General features: G+C 45.9%; 1 protein-coding gene across 6 annotated transcripts in view; it reads left to right on the forward strand.

Moving 5' to 3' along the window:
• STOX2 (storkhead box 2) overlaps positions 1–18,008 on the forward strand; it is a 197,365-nt gene that overhangs the window by 167,648 nt on the left and 11,709 nt on the right. For 5 of the 6 annotated variants that reach the window (XM_060406912.1, XM_042241386.2, XM_027962615.3 and 2 more), the window contains exons 2-3: positions 9,200–9,352; positions 15,619–17,884. In XM_060406912.1, the coding sequence (XP_060262895.1) occupies positions 9,200–9,352; positions 15,619–17,884 (2,419 nt within the window). Of the gene's footprint in view, positions 1–9,199; positions 9,353–15,618; positions 17,889–18,008 lie in introns of those variants that run through there. The other variant, XM_027962616.3, reaches the window with a different exon arrangement.

The following is an 18,008-nucleotide window of genomic DNA, read 5'->3' on the forward strand; positions in this document are numbered from 1 at the left end:
TTTGCTTTTCTGGTAGGTATCTTTTGGAAAGTTGTGAGTGTCATCTGGGAAGGGACAAATGTAAGTTGCCATGGAAGTCACGCCTTAGCTGTGTCCCCACCATATGCAAAGGTTGTGGAGCCCAGAGAACCTCAGATAGCAACTGGGGGGGAAATGGCATTCATAGAGAACTGAGCTTTATTATAGCTCTTTTTTTTCCCCTACAAAAAGAACCAAGATAGGAATAATTTTGGAACTCGAGTGCCCAGAGGTTTGGGGTATCTAAGAGGCACACTCTAAGATTTCTTGAAAGGATGAATTATGTGAGAGAGGATTTTTAAAAAATAATTCCAGCTAAAGTAACTGGCCTGAAGTTGGAAGGGAGAATAGATAGAGTTAAATAGTAAAAACGCACGTGCATTTTTCCTTATATTTCTGAGGTATAAGTCACCAGCTGTAGAAGATGAAAGAGGAAGTTGGCATGTGGGTGATTTCTGCCTGTTGTCCCAGACCCTCCTTGTCAATTTCTCAGTGATGGTAACGGTCACTGGTTTGTTCCCCACAGTTGCACCAGAGTTGATTTTCTAACACAAACATGTCATGTATAGATAATTCCTCTGTATAAATATCAGAGTTCCCATCAGCATCAGGGGTAAAGTCTCAGCCTTCTGGTCACCCAGGATCTGGCTCCTACGGTTCTCTCCATCTCAACCCCCAGCCTGCTCCAGCCATGCCAGAGGACACCCCCAGCTCCCCAGCTCAGCCTTGCGCATGCTCACTCCTGCCTCTGGTCCAGCCCCTCCATCCTTCCCTCTCCCGTTACCATGGATGCGTTTATCTCCACCCCCATGCTTCTCAGCTGACCTTACATGAAAGCAGTGGCCACATATTCATGGAGATATTTGAAATTGAATGTGAAATGCTTTTAAAATCGAAGATGTGTACTTAGAATTGTAATATTGCCACGCCTTCTCGCATTTTAAATTCACTTCACAGAAGTTTGCTCAACGCTCACTCAGTCCAAGGCACTGTGCTTGGTTTGATCTGAACAATCCTGGATTTGACAAATGTCCCCTGAGGACTGTACTTAAATGGATGTTTGTAAGAAAATAAAGCTGAAATAAAACCTATTTATCCCCGCTTTCTAGAACAATAGGACAGCATTATAGCAGTTTAGAATGAATTGGCTAGCCCACAAAGTAGCTGTGAGCTTTTACAGGAGTTGTCTCTATGAATACGTTCAGAACTAATTCTGGCAGTAGAAAAATCCATCCTATAAATTAGACAAGTAACAATTCATCGTTTATGCAAAATGTGGTTATTTCTGTAGATTATGGTGACCAGTAACATTATAGCAGTATTTATATTCCCTTGTTTTCTTCTTTGACCATAAATGTGGTCCACCTATTGGAAGAATTTTCTAGTAGTATGTTTAAGAGTGACTAGTTGGCTCCTTAAGTAGGTTTGACCTAAAAGCCAAAGAAAATCATGGTAACCTTGAATAATGTGTTATGTTGGGTTGATTGATACCTATAATTCCTTTTATTCCTTAAGTGCATGTCTTAATCCTCACATAATATATAGTTATTTTTTCTCTGGCAACTGCTATGTTTTGGGGGAGAAATTAACAGGGAGAATCTTAGAAATTGCATGGTTAAGTACATTTGGGCTCTCATTAAATTTTGTGTTTGTTTTGCAAATTATTCAGCAAAATATTTGAGTAAAATCAAAACCCTTTAAGTACCCTGAGCATTCCTTCAGATTTTGTTATAAATGGAAATTCATTTATTCATCACACATGTCCTGGGTGTCTAGTGTGGGCTCTGCTTTATTCTAGGCACTGAGAGCGTAGTGGGAATGTGGGGTTCACCTTCCTTCTGCCACGGAGCTTGTGTTCTAGGGGGTGAGACAGACAGTGAACCGGTACACAGAAGCACTCATGCATGTATTCAGAGAGTGAAGACGGGGCTTGGTAAGGCCCTGGTGCCAATTCCTCTGTGTGTGTGTGTGTGTGTGTGTGTGTGTGTGTGTGTGTGTGTGTGTGTGTGTGTGTGTGTGTGTGTGTGTGTGTGTGTGTGTGTGTGTGTGTGTGTGTGTGTGTGTGTGTGTGTGTGTGTTGGGGGGGCGCTTCCACTATACCAGCAAGTCTGCGACACCAGCTGAGTATCCTACAGTTCACTGCAATTCCAACACCATCTGTCTGAAAGCATCAGATCCCATGGGTTCAGGCCTCGGTCCGCAGACTGCCCTCACCCCAGCTCACCCCAACCCCGACTTCAGATGCCAGTGGCAAGTCCAGATTGTGGCCTGTGCTTCTGAAAGACCAGGCAGTAGATTGGAGGCGTCCATGACCCCCTCCTTGGGTTCAGTTACTTTGCTGGAGCAGCCTACAGGGAGAAACCTTTCAGTTACTACAGTAAGCAATAGTTTAAAATAAGAAGATTGTAAAAGAATGCACTTCAGGAAGAGCCAGATGGGAGAGATGCACAGTGCAGGGTGTAAAGAAAGGACATGGAGCTCCATGCCCTCCCCAGGTCCACCCCTGCCCCAGCTGCCACATGTTCAGCAATCTTAGAAGCTCTCTGGACCCCATCCTTTGGGTTTTCATGGAGGCTTCCTAACATAAGCATGTTTGATTAAGTCATTGGCCATTAGGGACTGATTCAGCCTTTAGTGCCTGTCTCCTTCCTGGAGGTCAGGGGCGGGGCGGAAAGTTCCAGCCCTCTAACCACATGGTTGGGCTTCCAGGTGGCGCTAGTGGTAAAGAACCCACCTGCCAATGCAAGAGACATAAAGAGATGCCGGTTCGATCCCTGGTTGGGAAGAGCCCCTGCAGAAGGGAATGGCAACCCACTCCAGTATTCTTGCCTGGAGAATCCCATGGACCAAGGAGACTGGCGGGCTATACTCCATAGGGTTGCAAAGAATTGGACACGACTGAAGTGACTTAGCATGCACATACAACCACGTGGTTGGTTCTCCAACAAAGATACCCTGGTCTCTCTCATCACTTAGAAAATTGCGCAGGTTTTAGGAGCTCTGTGCCAGACTTGAGGACGAAGACCAAACAATTATTTCTTATTAAAAACCGCAGTATTGGGTAACATGAGAGGGAGTGTGCTGTGGTTTTAGGATAGCATTAGATCTGGTGCCCTGGGCAGGGCTCCTCAAGGAAGCCCCGTTTAAAAGGAGACCCAGAGAAGGAGAAGCAGCCCGTCTGGAGAGAAGTGCCAGGAGCCCCCTAGATGGGGGCTCAACAAAGACAGAGGCTGTGAGTCGGGGGAAGATGAGTGAGTTCAAAGAACAACAGCAGTGGTGAGCCCTTTGCAAGGTGGAGGTGGGGAGGGCCTGGGGGATGCTCGCAGAGGTGGGTGGACAGGCTAAAGGCCAGTGTAGACCTGGCTGGAGTCCCCACCTCCTAGGCACAGCAGGCAGTGGAGAATTTCAGGCAGCGGCATGTTTTCAGTTTTTCTAAGAAGACCTGGCTGCTCTGCAGAGAAGGGAGTGTGCAGCAGGAGGCAGGGTTAGGAATCATCAGGCTATTGTGATGGACCAGCTGAGAGGGCACAGAGGCCTGGGGTAGGGGTCGCACTGGAGATGGATTGGAGAGAAGAGAAACACGTGGGCACAGTGGATATCGGATGGCTGATGGGGCTGGGGGTGGGACTGGAGCGGGACATGCTTTATCTTCAGTTCAGTTCAGTCACTCAGTTGTGTCCGACTCTTTGCAACCCCATGAATCACAGCATGCCAGGCCTCCTTGTCCATCACCATCTCCCGGAGTTCACTCAAACTCACATCCATCGAGTCGGTGGTGCCATCCAGCCATCTCATCCTCTGTCGTCCCCTTCTCCTCCTGCCCCCAATCCCTCTTAGCATCTGGGTCTTTTCCAATGAGTCAACTCTTCGCATGAGGTGGCCGAAGTACTGGAGTTTCAGCTTTAGCATCATTCCTTCCAAAGAAATCCCAGGGCTGATCTCTTTCAGAATGGACTTGTTGGATCTCCTTGCAGTCCAAGGGACTCTCAAGAGTCTTCTCCAACACCACAGTTCAAAAGCATCAATTCTTCAGCATTCAGCTTTCTTCACAGTCCAACTCTCACATCCATACATGACCACTGGAAAAACCGTAGCCTTGACTAGGCGGACCTTTGTTGGCAAAGTAATGTCTCTGCTTTTCAATATGCTATCTAGGTTAGTCATAACTTTCCTTCCAAGGAGTAAGTGTCTTTTAATTTCATGGCTGCAGTCACCATCTGCAGTGATTTTGGAACTGCAAAAAATAAATCTGACACTCTTTCCACTGTTTCACCATCTATTTCCCATGAAGTGATGAGACCAGATGCCATGATCTTAGTTTTCTGAACATTGAGCTTTAAGCCAACTTTTTCACTCTCCTCTTTTACTTTCATCAAGAGGCTTTTAGTTCCTCTTCACTTTCTTCCAGAAGGGTGGTATCATCTGCATATCTGAAGTTATTGATATTTCTCCCGGCAATCTTGATTCCAGCTTGTGCTTCTTCCAGCCCAGCTCATGATGTACTCTGCATAGAAGTTAAATAAGCAGGGTGACAATATACAGCCTTGATGTACTCCCTTTCCTATTTGGAACCAGTCTGTTGTTCCATGTCCAGTTCTAACTGTTGCTTTCTGACCTGCATATAGGTTTCTCAAGAGGTAGATCAGGTGGTCTGGGATTCCCATCTCTCTCAGAATTTTCCACAGTTAATTGTGATCCACACAGTGAAAGGCTTTGGCATAGTCAATAAAGCAGAAATAGATGTTTTTCTGGAACTCTCTTGCTTTTTCGATGATCCAGCAGATGTTGGCAATTTGATCTCTGGTTCCTCTGCCTTTTCTCAAACCAGCTTGAACATCAGGAAGTTCACGGTTCATGTATTGCTGAAGCCTGGCTTGGAGAATTTTGAGCATTACTTTACTAGTGTGTGAGATGAGTGCAACTGTGCAGTAGTTTGAGCATTCTTTGGGATTGGAATGAAAACCGACCTTTTCCAGTCCTGTGGCCACTGCTGAGTTTTCCAAACTTGCTGGCATATTGAGTGCAACACTTTCACAGCATCATCTTCCAGGATTTGAAATAGCTCAACTGGAATTCCATCACCTCCACTAGCTTTGTTGGTAGTGATGCTTTCTAAGGCCCACTTGACTTCACATTCCAGGATGTCTGGCTCTAGGTGAGTGATCACACCATCATGATTATCTTGGTCTTGAAGATCTTTTTTGTACAGTTCTTCTGTGTATTCTTGCCACCTCTTCTTAATACCTTTTGCTTCTGTTAGGTCAATACCATTTCTGTCCTTTATCAAGCCCATCTTTGCATGAAATGTTCCCTTGGTATCTCTAATTTTCTTGAAGAGATCTCTAGTCTTTCCCATTCTGTTGTTTTCCTCTACTTCTTTGCATTGATTGCTGAGGAAAGCTTTCTTATCTCTCCTTGCTATTCTTTGGAACTCTGCATTCAGATGCTTATATCTTTCCTTCTCTCCTTAGCTTTTTGCTTGTCTTCTTTTCACAGCTATTTGTAAGTCCTCCCCAGACAGCCATTTTGCTTGTTTGCATTTCTTTTCCATGGGGATGGTCTTGATACTTGTCTCCTATACAATGTCACGAACCTCCGTCCATAATTCATCAGGCACGCTATCTATCATATCCAGTCCCTTAAATCTATTTCTCACTTCCACTGTATAATCATAAGGGATTTGATTTAGGTCATACCTGAATGGTCTAGCAGTTTTCCCTGCTTTCTTCAATCTAAGTCTGAATTTGGCAATAAGGAGTTCATGATCTGAGCCACAGTCAGCTCCCGGTCTTGTTTTTGCTGACCGTATAGAGTTTCTCCATCTTTGGCTGCAAAGAATATAATCAATCTGATTTTGGTGTTGACCATCTGGTGATGTCCATGTGTAGAGTCTTCTCTTGTGTTGTTGGAAGAGGGTGTTTGCTATGACTGGCACATTTTCTTGGCAAAACTCTATTAGCCTTTGCCCTGCTTCATTCCGTATTCCAAGGCCAAAATTGCCTGTTACTCCAGGTGTTTCTTAACTTCCTACTTTTGCATTCCAGTCTCCTATAATGAAAAGGACATCTTTTTTGGATGTTAGTTCTAAAGGGTCTTGTAGGTCTTCACAGAACCATTCAGCTTCAGCTTCTTCAGTGTTCCTGGTTGGGGCATAGGCTTGGATTACTGTGATATTGAATGGTTTGCCTTGGAAACGAGTAGAGATCATTCTGTCATTTTTGAGATCGCATCCAAGTACTTAGTGCAGTATGAAAACAAAGACGATGTGGAAGAGTTATTCAGAGCATCCACCTTTCATTTGGTTCTCTATCCTGAGTTTAAAGTCATTCCACATATTCAGCCTTACAGTGAAACGGAGCTTTTTCAATATAAATGCATTTCAGACACTTAAGGCTTCCTTGCCTCTTACAGTTGGCTGCAAAGAGATTAACTGAGAAGACTGCTAAATGTTCGACCTTTGTTAGTTAAACTAAATAATTTCTGCTAAAAGCATAAGGACTAGCATGACCTAAACCAGGTGGTTTTGCTAGTGGTCACTCCTTTTTTACGGAAAGCTCAGGTTCCCTTTCACCTATACAAAATCAGAAAATAGACCCTCGTTTAAAAGAAAATATGTAGTATTTTTGGATCTTTAGTCTTCTGAGACTACGATAATTATGATAGGCAAATTCTGGAAGGGGTTAGCCTCCCGAGCGATACACTGATACGCTTGGAAGGCGCTTTGATCTCCCCATCCTTTGTCAGCTGACCCCATTGTTGTTTTCATCTGACTTATAAAATCACCCCATGTGGCCAACCTAGCAAATCAGCAAGAAACCTGCCTCACTGCCCTCATCCTCTTCTGTGGAAGGCGGAAGGGGAGAGAAGAATGCACGGGAGAGATCATTAGAGTATCTATGACTGAAATATGGGGCCACCGTGGGGAGGGGGGTTTGAACATCAGTCGCTCCAGACGCGCCCCCGCCCCTCAACTCCACTGCATCTCAGCACCACCGGTCATTCATCTTTCACACAGAAGCCTTTGGAATAAGGTTGTGTTTGAGTGAAGGGTACAACAGTCTTTTGAAGACTTAAATACAGTCTTCTAGGCAGTAGCAAGCTTGCCCACGGAGATGGTCCCGGCCCACATGATTCTGTCATTTTTGAGTCATTGATGTGAACTGAGCTTCACTAGCCAGTGAGTGAAACTCAGATCCTGAGAACAGCCCAAAATTCCGTCTTCCAGCTTCTGCCCACTGCTACCCCGCCAGATATTTGCAAGAATCTCTCCAAGGTCTGTCTGTCCATCTGTGAGATGTACATGCCACAGGCCCTGGCAGTTTGTGGGTTCAGTTCCTGGTTTCTGCTGGCTTTCATCTCCACTGGCCACCTGCTGTTCTGGACCTGGCACTGCCCCCTGGTTGTAGGGGAAATGTCTCCCTCTTCTCAGACCCGTCTTACAGAGAATGGAGCCACAGCAGAGCTGATTGGAGCCCGAGGGATGCCAGGGAGAGGGGAGCGCTGGACCGAGCTGGGCTTGGGGACGAGGTCGGGGGCGTCAGGCTTCAGCCTTTGACCTGGGGTCCCACTGCTTCATCTGGTGCACCTCTTAGACTTAACCTCTCACCTCGTGGTTTTCATCCCCAGGCGCTGTTGCCTGGTTTCATCCATCAAACCATCCAGTCCATCAAAGCAAGGTTCATGTTCTTTCCCAAAGGCCCTCGAGACTTCTCCCTGCCCCAGTCAAGCTAGAGGTCGTGTCTGGACACAGGAGGTGGTCCACCCCAGGGCACCCAGACACTGCCAGGCAGTGGAGAGGGGTTGCTCAGTGCACAGGTTGGCCTGAGTCCAGCTTTGGTGCATCAGGGTGATTTATTACAAGGGTGAGATCCTACTTGGAAGCAGAGGAGGAGAGATTATGTAAATCCATGTGAAAAAGAAGCTTCAAAGCTCACAGATACTCTGCGGAGAGCCTCACCCCCTTTCTGAACGGCCTTTCTCAAGCGAGACCTTACAGAACCCCAGGTGGGAACAGGTAGCCCCCAGATGTCAGGAGGGATTTCCCTGCCCTCCACCTCTCCCTCTGTAGGGGCTCCCCTGCCTGCCCCCAGAAGCCTCTCTGGGGAACGCTGGGGATCCTTCTCAGAACACGACTTGAAAATCACACTGTGATACAAGATTGCAGCAAGAGAGCCAGTTCCATGCGCCCAGTGTTGCCACCTCCCCGAGAACCGTGTGGGGCCCCTCGCTGCTGGCTCTGCACCCGCCCCGCCTGCTCTTTCAGATCCAAATGTGTGCGGGAGGCCACAGGCCCTGCTGAATGGCAGGCGCATCCTCCATGTGGACACCGGCGTGTCTTCCTGAAATGCACGTCTGACCCTCTCACTCCTTGAATTCCCTCAGGATGAAGCCCTTGGGCACTCAGTTCTTTGCTCATAGTTGTCCCTCCATACCTGTCCCCCTTCTCTGCGGCTCCCCAGAAAATAGCCCTGCACCTCGCAGGCTGCTGGCACACTCCCACTTCAGCACCAGATTCAGGCTACACGACCTCGGGAAAAACCTCTCACTTCCTGCTTCTCAGTCCTCACCTCCAGGTGTGTACGTCACTCTCCTCTTCTGCCCCAGATTATTGTTCAGCCTTCTGCATAGGGAACTTTTCGTCTGTCTGTCTCCTCCACTTACATAGAAACTGCTTGAGGGCAGAGATGTTGGTGGGAGGGAGCTTATTCACTCTCCCAGGTGCTTCTCAAGCCCCCAGAAGATGCTGATGTGCAGAGGGCACCCAGAGTTTGAATGAATGAATCTTCAAGTTACTGCAAGTGCACTTGTCAAGATGTAAATGACAGTTATTAAACAAATCAGCTCCAAGTTAAAAAAAAAAAAAAACAGATCATTGGAAAAAAGCTTCACAGTTGCACACCTTTCAGTAGTAAGTCTATTCCAACGAGAGCTCAGGTTTTAAAGGCAAGTTTTCTTTGTGGAGGCAGCTGAAGCTTCCGCTGTTCTGTGCAAGCCTTTCCACGTCTGCACGTGGCTGGGGCAGTAACACATTTCAGGGTTGAGGGTTGACTGTATTTGCAGCACAGGGAATAGGTGAGAGTCACGGGAGGGGTGTGTGTGTGTGTGTGTGTTTGAAGGTGTGTGTGTGTGACAAGTGGCTGGGTCTTAACGAACTGCTTACTTGGTAATTGTCTTTCTACAGGTGATGTATCACCAATCAGTATGTCTCCCATCAGTCAATCTCAGTTTATCCCACTTGGGGAAATCCTTTGCTTGGCCATCTCCGCAATGAACTCGGCAAGAAAACCTGTCACCCAAGAAGCACTGATGGAGCACCTGACCACCTGTTTTCCAGGTAACAGGAAAAGGGTGATGTACTTTCCAGATGGATGCGCACTCTGGCTGACCTGGGACTTTATATGGACACTTCATCCCATGATTAAATTCAATAGGGAAAAAAAAAAGTCTTTGCCAAAACTAACCTGTGACTTTTCTTAGCTCCACAATTAAAAATCAAGGCATCAGTGTTACTTCAAAAATAATTTGCCACCTTCTAATAATTTTTCATTGGCACTGAGGGCAAGAAACTAAATCAGGATCCACAAAGAAGCCTATAAAAACTACCACAATTCCATTTAACTTTTACAGCTCAACCTTCCTAAAGTACATGAGCATCTTGATTCCATGCAAGTTTTGTTTCCTGCCTGCTTGCTTTCTTTTCTTCCTTTCTTATCTCCCTTCTTTTTTCTTTCCTTCCTTTGATTTTCTGCTTTTCTTTTGGTGTCATTTAAGCTGCTTCAGAAGAAAACAGTTTAGAAAGCTTAATACTCTTCAAATTCTATTTGAAAAATTCATTTCAATGACAGTTCTAAAAGTTTGGAAGGATTTAGCTATCATATTTATATTTTTGTTTTTAAGCTAAGACTAGTTACTTTTTCATAGTTTACTATTTGAGAATAAAGTTTTGAAGTCTAACTGAATATTATTAAAATATTCAAACTTTTATTTTTAATGCATAAAAGTCGAAAAAATAGTCTAGATTTTGACCTCTATTCCTGTTTTGGACATTCACATCCTAAAGAGTTTTTAGTAAGAAGTTTTCTAGTGAAAATATCTGTAGGCTGATACTTAAGCCCTTTTATCATGCTTCTGTATTGCTTGAATTTTTGAAAACAACTTTTATATACCAGTTCACATTACAGAAATATGGATATTTTTAAAAGGATCTGAAAAGAATAATTGTTGCTTTTCAGCCTTCTAAATAGGTCTGCATACTATTATATGTAGAGTGGGTAAGCAACAAAGTCATACTGTATAGCACCAGAAACTGTATTTCGTCTCCTGTGATAAACCATAATGGGAGTGAATATAAAAAAGAATATATACATATATATATATATATATATATATATATATGTATGTGTAACTGAATCACTTTGCCATAGAGCAGGAATTAGTGCAACATTGTAAATCAACCAAACTTTTATTAAGAATAAGTAAATAGGTCCTTATCCCTCCAGAATGATCAGTTAAATCGGACCAGTACATGTTAAGTTGTTACACATGGATCTTCCTGGGAGGAAAGTGACTGCTTACGGACTTGCCATTGGCTTTGGAGTTTGCTGGAGACTATTGGCACTGATCTGTGCTGTACTCTGTCTCCAATTCATCCCCGTAAATCGCTTCCTACTGAATTCTCCCTCGGTCAGTGTCCTTCACGAACACAAAGAAATCATCCGAGGAAACCCATTAAGTTTTCAGTCTAAAGTTCTTACCATGCAGAACATGAGCATGTGAGTCAGCAGTTTGTCAGATTTGCAAGATTAAAGCAATATACGTCTAAATAACCTCCCATCGGCATGCGGTATATTTAAATAGCTATTTTTGCTTTGGGAGATGGAAAGATATGGGCAAGGAGAAAGGTCAGATTCCAGCCCTATATTAATATAGAGCTTACCTTTGCTCCTTACACCAACAGAATCTGAACTCATGATGAACTTTGGGACTGGAATCTGGACGTGATGGAATGTGCAAACCTTGACAGTCTCCATCACAGCCATCCCTTTACAAGTGAGCCCTGCAGATTTCTAGTGGAACCCTGAACTTCACAGACAATTGGAAATATCTGTCATTATACTGAGGCTTAATAGTAAAATAAAAATCATAGGTATCAGTGACTTTCAGCTAAAGCTTTGAAAACTCCCAGTTAAGGGTATGGAAAACAGATTGGACAGGGAATGTTTCTACTTGGTTTTTTCCAATTAAACATTATTTGATTGGTGTACTTGCAAATCCACGTCAAAACTTTACTGTAAATTCTCTCTGGAAACTCTTATTCCTTCATTTGTGAACAACCAGAAAGCGTGTTCTTCCTGATGAGTAGACATGATTACATTGTAGTCATGATTTCGTGTAGTTTCCTGAGTTTTCTAAGATCAGCACTTGGAAGACCTCCAATCAGCAGATTCTATAGTACAATGAAATTTTTGTCTTATAGCTATAATAGCTATAGCTATTTTTGTTATAATAGCTGTTTTTATGAATGACCCTTCTGCTTTCCTTTATTGTAATAGCGTAGTAACTTGTCAATCATGAATTCTTCTAAATAAGGCTTACCGTTTTTGAAAAACTTCCGTTAACAATGTTAATCAAAAGTACACTACCATGTAGGACAGAGTCAGTTTCAAATATGAGTTTGTCATCTAGTGCTGTGGTTCACAGCTCTAGTGGTTGTCGTTTGTGAGACTCTAATGTGAATAATGTCTTATCCTGAAAGTTGTATTCTGTGTAGCTGCTGCCCCCTGAAGTTGTTCAGCCGAACTAGAATAGTTTGTAGGGCTACTCACAGGGCAGAGGAGCTAAGTTGTTCATCTTCTGTTGTATTTTGGCTTTCACAAATTGCAAATATATGGCTTGGGTTACAACCCAATTCAGTTGAAACTCATTCTTGTTTTGAACAGAAACTATCATCAGTTCAGTTCAGTTCTGTCGCTCAGTCGTGTCCGACTCTTTGCGACCCCATGAATCGCAGCACACCAGGCCTCCCTGTCCATCTCCAACTCCTGAAGTTTACCCAAACTCATGTCCATCGAGTTGGTGATGCCATCCAGACATCTCATGCTGTGTCATCCCCTTCTCCTCCTGCCTCCAATCCCTCCCAGCATCAAAGTCTTTTCCAATGAGTCAGCTCTTCGCGTGAGGTGGCCGAAGTATTGAAGTTTCAGCTTTAGCATCAGTCCTTCCAATGAACACCCAGGACTGATCTCCTTTAGGATGGACTGGTTGGATCTCCTTGCAGTGCCAGGGACTCTCAAGAGTCTTCTCCAACACCACAGTTCAAAAGCATCAATTCTTTGGTGCTGAGCTTTCTTCACAGTCCAACTCTCACATCCATACATGACCACTGGAAAAACCATAGCCTTGACTAAATGGACCTTTGTTGGCAAAGTAATGTCTCTGTTTTTTAATATGCTATCAAGGTTGGTCATAACTTTCCTTCCAAGGAGTAAGCGTCTTTTAATTTCATGGCTGCAATCACCATCTGCAGTGAATTTGGAGCCCCCTCAAAAAAAGTCTGACACTGTTTCACTGTTTCCCCATCTATTTCCCATGAACTACTATACAATGTTTTAAAAAATTTTGATATTATATCAGCCTTAATAACCAACATACATTTGCATAAAACACAACATACATTTCTCGAGAGGAGAGCCTTAAACAAAAAGGAAACCCTGCTGCTCAAAAATTAAATAATTATGTTAAACGATACATCATTCAGAAGTACTGTTAAACCTTTTCTGCCTTGGTCACGAAGGGTGACTTCTGAAGCATGGGTGTGTACTAAGTCGCTTCAGTCATCTCCAACTCTTTGCCACCCCATGAGCTGTAGCCCACCAGGCTCCTCTGTCCATGGGATTCTCCAGGCAAGAATACTGGAATGGGTAGCCATTCCCTTCTCCAGGGGGTCTTCCTGACCCAGAGATGGAACTTGCATCTGTTACGTCTCTGAATATGTAGATTCCATCGTACATGGACTCTCTCCCCTTGAGAACTGCAGGCCATTTCTAGTGTTTTTGTATTTTACTTTTATAGTTTTGGAAGGACTGGGGGAGCCTAAACCTCTCAGCTTACCCAGTTATTCTAGGCAGTTACACAATGCTCTTTGAAGGTAATCGGAGTTTCCATGGGTCCTGACCCAAAGTTGAGACTACTGGTAGCTAATATTTGTGAGCACTCCCTGTGTCAGGCACTATTCTACATACATTAAACTCATTTAAACTCACATCATCCCTCTGAAGACAGGTACTATTGCTGTCCTGCTTCCCTGGTGGCTCAGACAGTCAAGAATCTGCCTGCAGTACGGGAGACCTGGGTTCTATTCCTGAGTCGGGAAGACCCCTGGAGAAGGGAGTGGCTACCCACTCCAGTATTCTTGCCTGGAGAATCCCATGGACAGAGGAGCCTGGTGGGCTACAGTGCATGGGGTTGCAAAGAGCTGGACATGACTGAGCGACTAAGCACGCACAGATTGTTATTGTCTACATTCTGTGACACTAAGTCGAGGCTCAGAGTCGTTAAGCAAGCTGCCTAAGGAGATACCAGCTGTAGTAGTTCTCTAGAGCAGTCTTAACAAAGTACAGACATCTATTGGATGCTGCAATTCCAAGATCAACATATGGGTAGGGTTGCTTGGTGTCTTCTGAGGGCTGCGAGAGAAGAATCGGTCCCAGCCTCTCCCTGGGGCTAGTAGTTCTCTGCCTTCTACCGGTTCCTCTTCTCAGTGTGATAACTCAGTGTCCACGGTTCCCCTTTGTAGAAGAACACCAGATATAGTGTGCATCAGGGCTCACTCTAATGACCTCACCTTAACTTGGTTGTCTCTGTAAAGACCCCATGTCCAAATAAGGTGACATTCTAGGCTACTGGGGATTAGGACTTACATAGGAACATGGGGGGCAGGGGGACTCACACTTAATTCAACCAGTAACGTCAGCTACCAGTGGTGAAGCTGGAATTTGGATCCTTGCAGTCTGACCCAGGAGCCCGAGCGTTCGGTCTCCCCTGAAATTGCCATTTTTGTGGGTCAGACACCGTTGCGTACTGCCAGGATGATTCCACCTGACCTATTTCCAAATTATATCATTCAGGTCAGTCTTAGAAATACGATCACCCTTGATTTGTGGCACTGAGGAAAGGAGAACATTAAAGAGATTAAACGCGCTACAGCCTGGAGAATTTATACTCTGTGGAGAATGTATGTTCTTAATAGTCTCTTTAAGCGCATTAAGACAGCGCTTAAATGGGCACACAAAACTCTGAAAACAGTCAGTGTACAAAAGAGCATCTGTGATTTTCTTCTGGAACATCTATTCTAGCAAATACAGCGGCTTGAGACTCAGCGATCAGATGGATGTAAGAGCCTCTAAGCCTTCACTGGTGTGTTTATTAGAGCTCTCTGCCTATGAATTTGAAAAATTCACTTTCCTGCCACCTTCCTTTTGCTGGCTTATGACAAGAAGGAGGAAGGTCTCACCTAACATCACCAGTGCTATAATCACATTCGAATTTGAAGATGATGATTTCAAAATTGGAGAGTACATCCTAAACAGTGGTCAAGTCTAGTTGACCTTTTATATAATTTATAAAATTAAGTTTATTAAATAAACTCAATCTTGGAATGAGAGTATGGAGCAGCTTCAAGCGAATGTGGTAGCCTCTATATATATTAGATTTCTTTTCAATACCAGGATGGCTCTCTCAACCGTGACTTCCTAGTTGCTTTCATTGAAAGTCTTTTCTGTAAACTTACAAGATACTGAAAACGTTTTTTCTTCTTTTAGGGATACTCTGTCTTTGGGACATCTCTGGCAGTCCAGTGGTTAGGACTCTGCACTTCTATTGCAGGGGGTCTCGGGTTCAATTCCTGGTAGGCGAACTAAAATCCCTCATGCCTTGCAGGGCAGCCAAAAAAAAAAATTCTGTCTTGAGCAATTCAGTTTAGTAAAGGTTTATAACAACAGTAACCACTTAATTCCATCTTGCATCCATTTTTCTCTTCCCAGCTTTTATCTTTTCCTGTTCTGTTGTTAGTACAATTCCATGAGTCATCAGAGAAAACCTAATGAACACCTTTGAATCCTGCTAGGTTGCTGTATGATGATACTTAGAAGCTGGGCAAAATTAACAAGATTCTGTCTTAGTCCATGTGGACTGCTATAACAGAATACCATGGACTGGGTGGCTGAAACAAAAGACATTTATTTCTCACAGTTCTGGGACCAAGAAATCCAAGATCAAGGCACCTGCAGATTTGGTGTCTGGTGAGAGCATCCTTCCTGGTTGGCAGACAGTCGTACCCTCACATCACAGAGAGAGAGCTCTAGTCTCTTCCTTTCCTCATAAAGGCACATCACAGAGGCTGCAAGTTCATGACCTCATCTGAGCCTAATCACCTAATCACCAAAACTCCCACCTCTTAGTAGCATTGCCCTGGGGATTAGGGCTTGAACATGGGGATCGATTTGGGGGGGGCACCATTCAGTCCATAAGCAGACTCAAAACACTCCAGGATCAACCACACCCCTCTCCTTCCATTCTCATGAGTGTGTCCTTTGGTTTCAGGTGTTCCCACCCCAAGCCAAGAAATTCTCCGGCACACTCTGAACACGCTGGTCCGGGAGAGGAAGATCTACCCGACTCCTGATGGCTACTTCATCGTCACCCCGCAGACTTATTTCATAACTCCTTCCCTCATAAGAACTAACAGTAAATGGTACCACCTGGACGAGAGGATACCTGACCGGTCTCAGTGTACCTCTCCGCAGCCGGGGACCATCACGCCCTCCGCCTCAGGCTGCGTCAGGGAAAGAACGTTGCCCAGGAACCACTGCGACTCCTGCCACTGCTGCAGGGAAGACGTGCATGGCCTGCACGCGGCCACCCTGCAGAGGAAGCCCGCCAAGGACTGCAAAGACCCTTACTGCCCTCCTTCCCTCTGCCAGGTGCCAGCCACTGAAAAGAGCAAAAGTACTGTCAACTTCTCATACAAAACGGAAACCCTCTCCAAACCGAAGGACGGTGAAAAGCAGTCCAAGAAATTCGGGCTCAAGTTATTCCGGCTCAGCTTTAAGAAGGACAAGACCAAGCAGCTAGCCAACTTCTCCGCCCAGTTTCCTCCCGAAGAGTGGCCCCTGCGAGACGAGGACACGCCGACCACCATCCCTCGGGAGGTGGAGATGGAGATCATCAGGCGTATTAACCCGGACTTGACCGTGGAAAACGTCATGCGGCACACTGCCCTGATGAAGAAACTTGAAGAAGAGAAGGCGCACCGGAGTAAAGCCGGGTCCTCCGCCCACCACAGCGGAAGAAGCAAAAAGAGCCGGACTCACCGCAAGTCCCACGGAAAGTCTCGGTCGCACAGCAAGACGCGAGTGTCCAAGGGAGACCCGTCCGATGGTTCCCATCTGGATATCCCGGGCGACAGGGAGTATGACTTTTGCGATCCTCTTACCAGGGCCCCCCGGGAGGGCTGCTTCATCATCGAACACAAAGGGGATAACTTCATCATGCATAGCAACCCGAACGTGATCGAGTCTCATTTCCCCATGACCCCAGAATGGGACGTGTCTGGGGAACTGGCCAAAAGGAGGACTGAGATGCCTTTTCCTGAGCCTTCCAGGGGAAGCTCCCACTCGAAAGTGCACCGAAGCCACAGCCATACCCAGGACCGAAGGTCCAGGAACGAGAGATCCAACAAGGCCAAGGAGAGGTCCAGATCGATGGATAACTCTAAAGGCCCTCTGGGTGCTTCTTCTCTGGGGACGCCTGAAGACCTGGCCGAAGGCTGTAGCCAAGATGACCAGACTCCCAGCCAATCCTACATTGACGACAGTACTTTAAGGCCTGCACAGACTGTCGGTCATCAAAGGGCTCACGTTTCGTCTGCAAGCTATAAAGAGGTGTGTATTCCAGAAATAGTCAGTGGCAGCAAGGAACCGCCCAGCGCTTGCAGCCTCTTGGAGCCAGGCAAAGCGCCAGAGAGTTTGCCATCCTTTGGTGAACTCAACTCTTGTCCAACAAAGACAGCTGCAGATGACTATTTCCAGTGCAACACCTCCAGTGAGACGGTGCTCACGGCGCCGTCACCTCTGGGGAAGAACAAAGAGGACCACGACACTCTGACTCTGGTGGAAGGGGTGAAAAAGCTGCCTCTGTCAGACAGGCAGGCCCCTCATTCCTCCAGGGAGCCTGCAGGGCACAAGGAGGAGTCACCAAAGGGGCCGGGCGGGGGCCCAATCACTCCAGGCGCGGTAGTCGAAGGCCTTGCCAACGGACGCCTCACCCAGCACCATGGCGCCGAGCCCAGCACCCTGGACAAGAGGAAAGAGATATTCAGCAAAGACACACTGTTCAAACCTCTTCATAGCACCTTGTCTGTAAACAGCTATCACAAATCAACCCTGTCCCTCCTCAAATCGCACCCGAAGTCCCCTGCCGACACACTGCCAGGCCGATGCGAGAAACCAGAGCCGTCCCTGGGGACCTCGGCCGCCCCTGCCCTGCCGGCCTCCCAGCGTCAGCAGGAGTCCGTGGGGAACCAGGAGGCCTCTTTCGACTATTACAACGTCTCTGATGACGACGAGTCTGAGGAAGGGGCCAACAAGAACGCAGAGGAGGAGAAAAACAGAGACGATGTAGGTACCATGCAGTGGCTCCTGGAGAGGGAGAAGGAAAGAGACTTGCAGAGGAAATTTGAGAAGAACCTCACCCTGCTCGCCCCAAAGGAAGCCGACAGCAGCAGCAACCAGAGGGCCACCCATTCGGCACGACTAGACAGCATGGACAGCAGCAGCATCACAGTGGATAGTGGATTCAACTCCCCACGGTAGGGAGCAGCGTCTGTGCGCACACACATACGTCCACCGGGGCCTGGGGCTTTATGCAGGTTAACTCAGAGTTTCTAATTTCAGTCTCAGTTCTGTGAAAGAGGGTGAAGAGTTGTGTGAGTT

This window comes from Ovis aries, chromosome 26, assembly GCF_016772045.2.
Source record: "Ovis aries strain OAR_USU_Benz2616 breed Rambouillet chromosome 26, ARS-UI_Ramb_v3.0, whole genome shotgun sequence".
Classification (NCBI taxonomy): domain Eukaryota; kingdom Metazoa; phylum Chordata; class Mammalia; order Artiodactyla; family Bovidae; genus Ovis; species Ovis aries.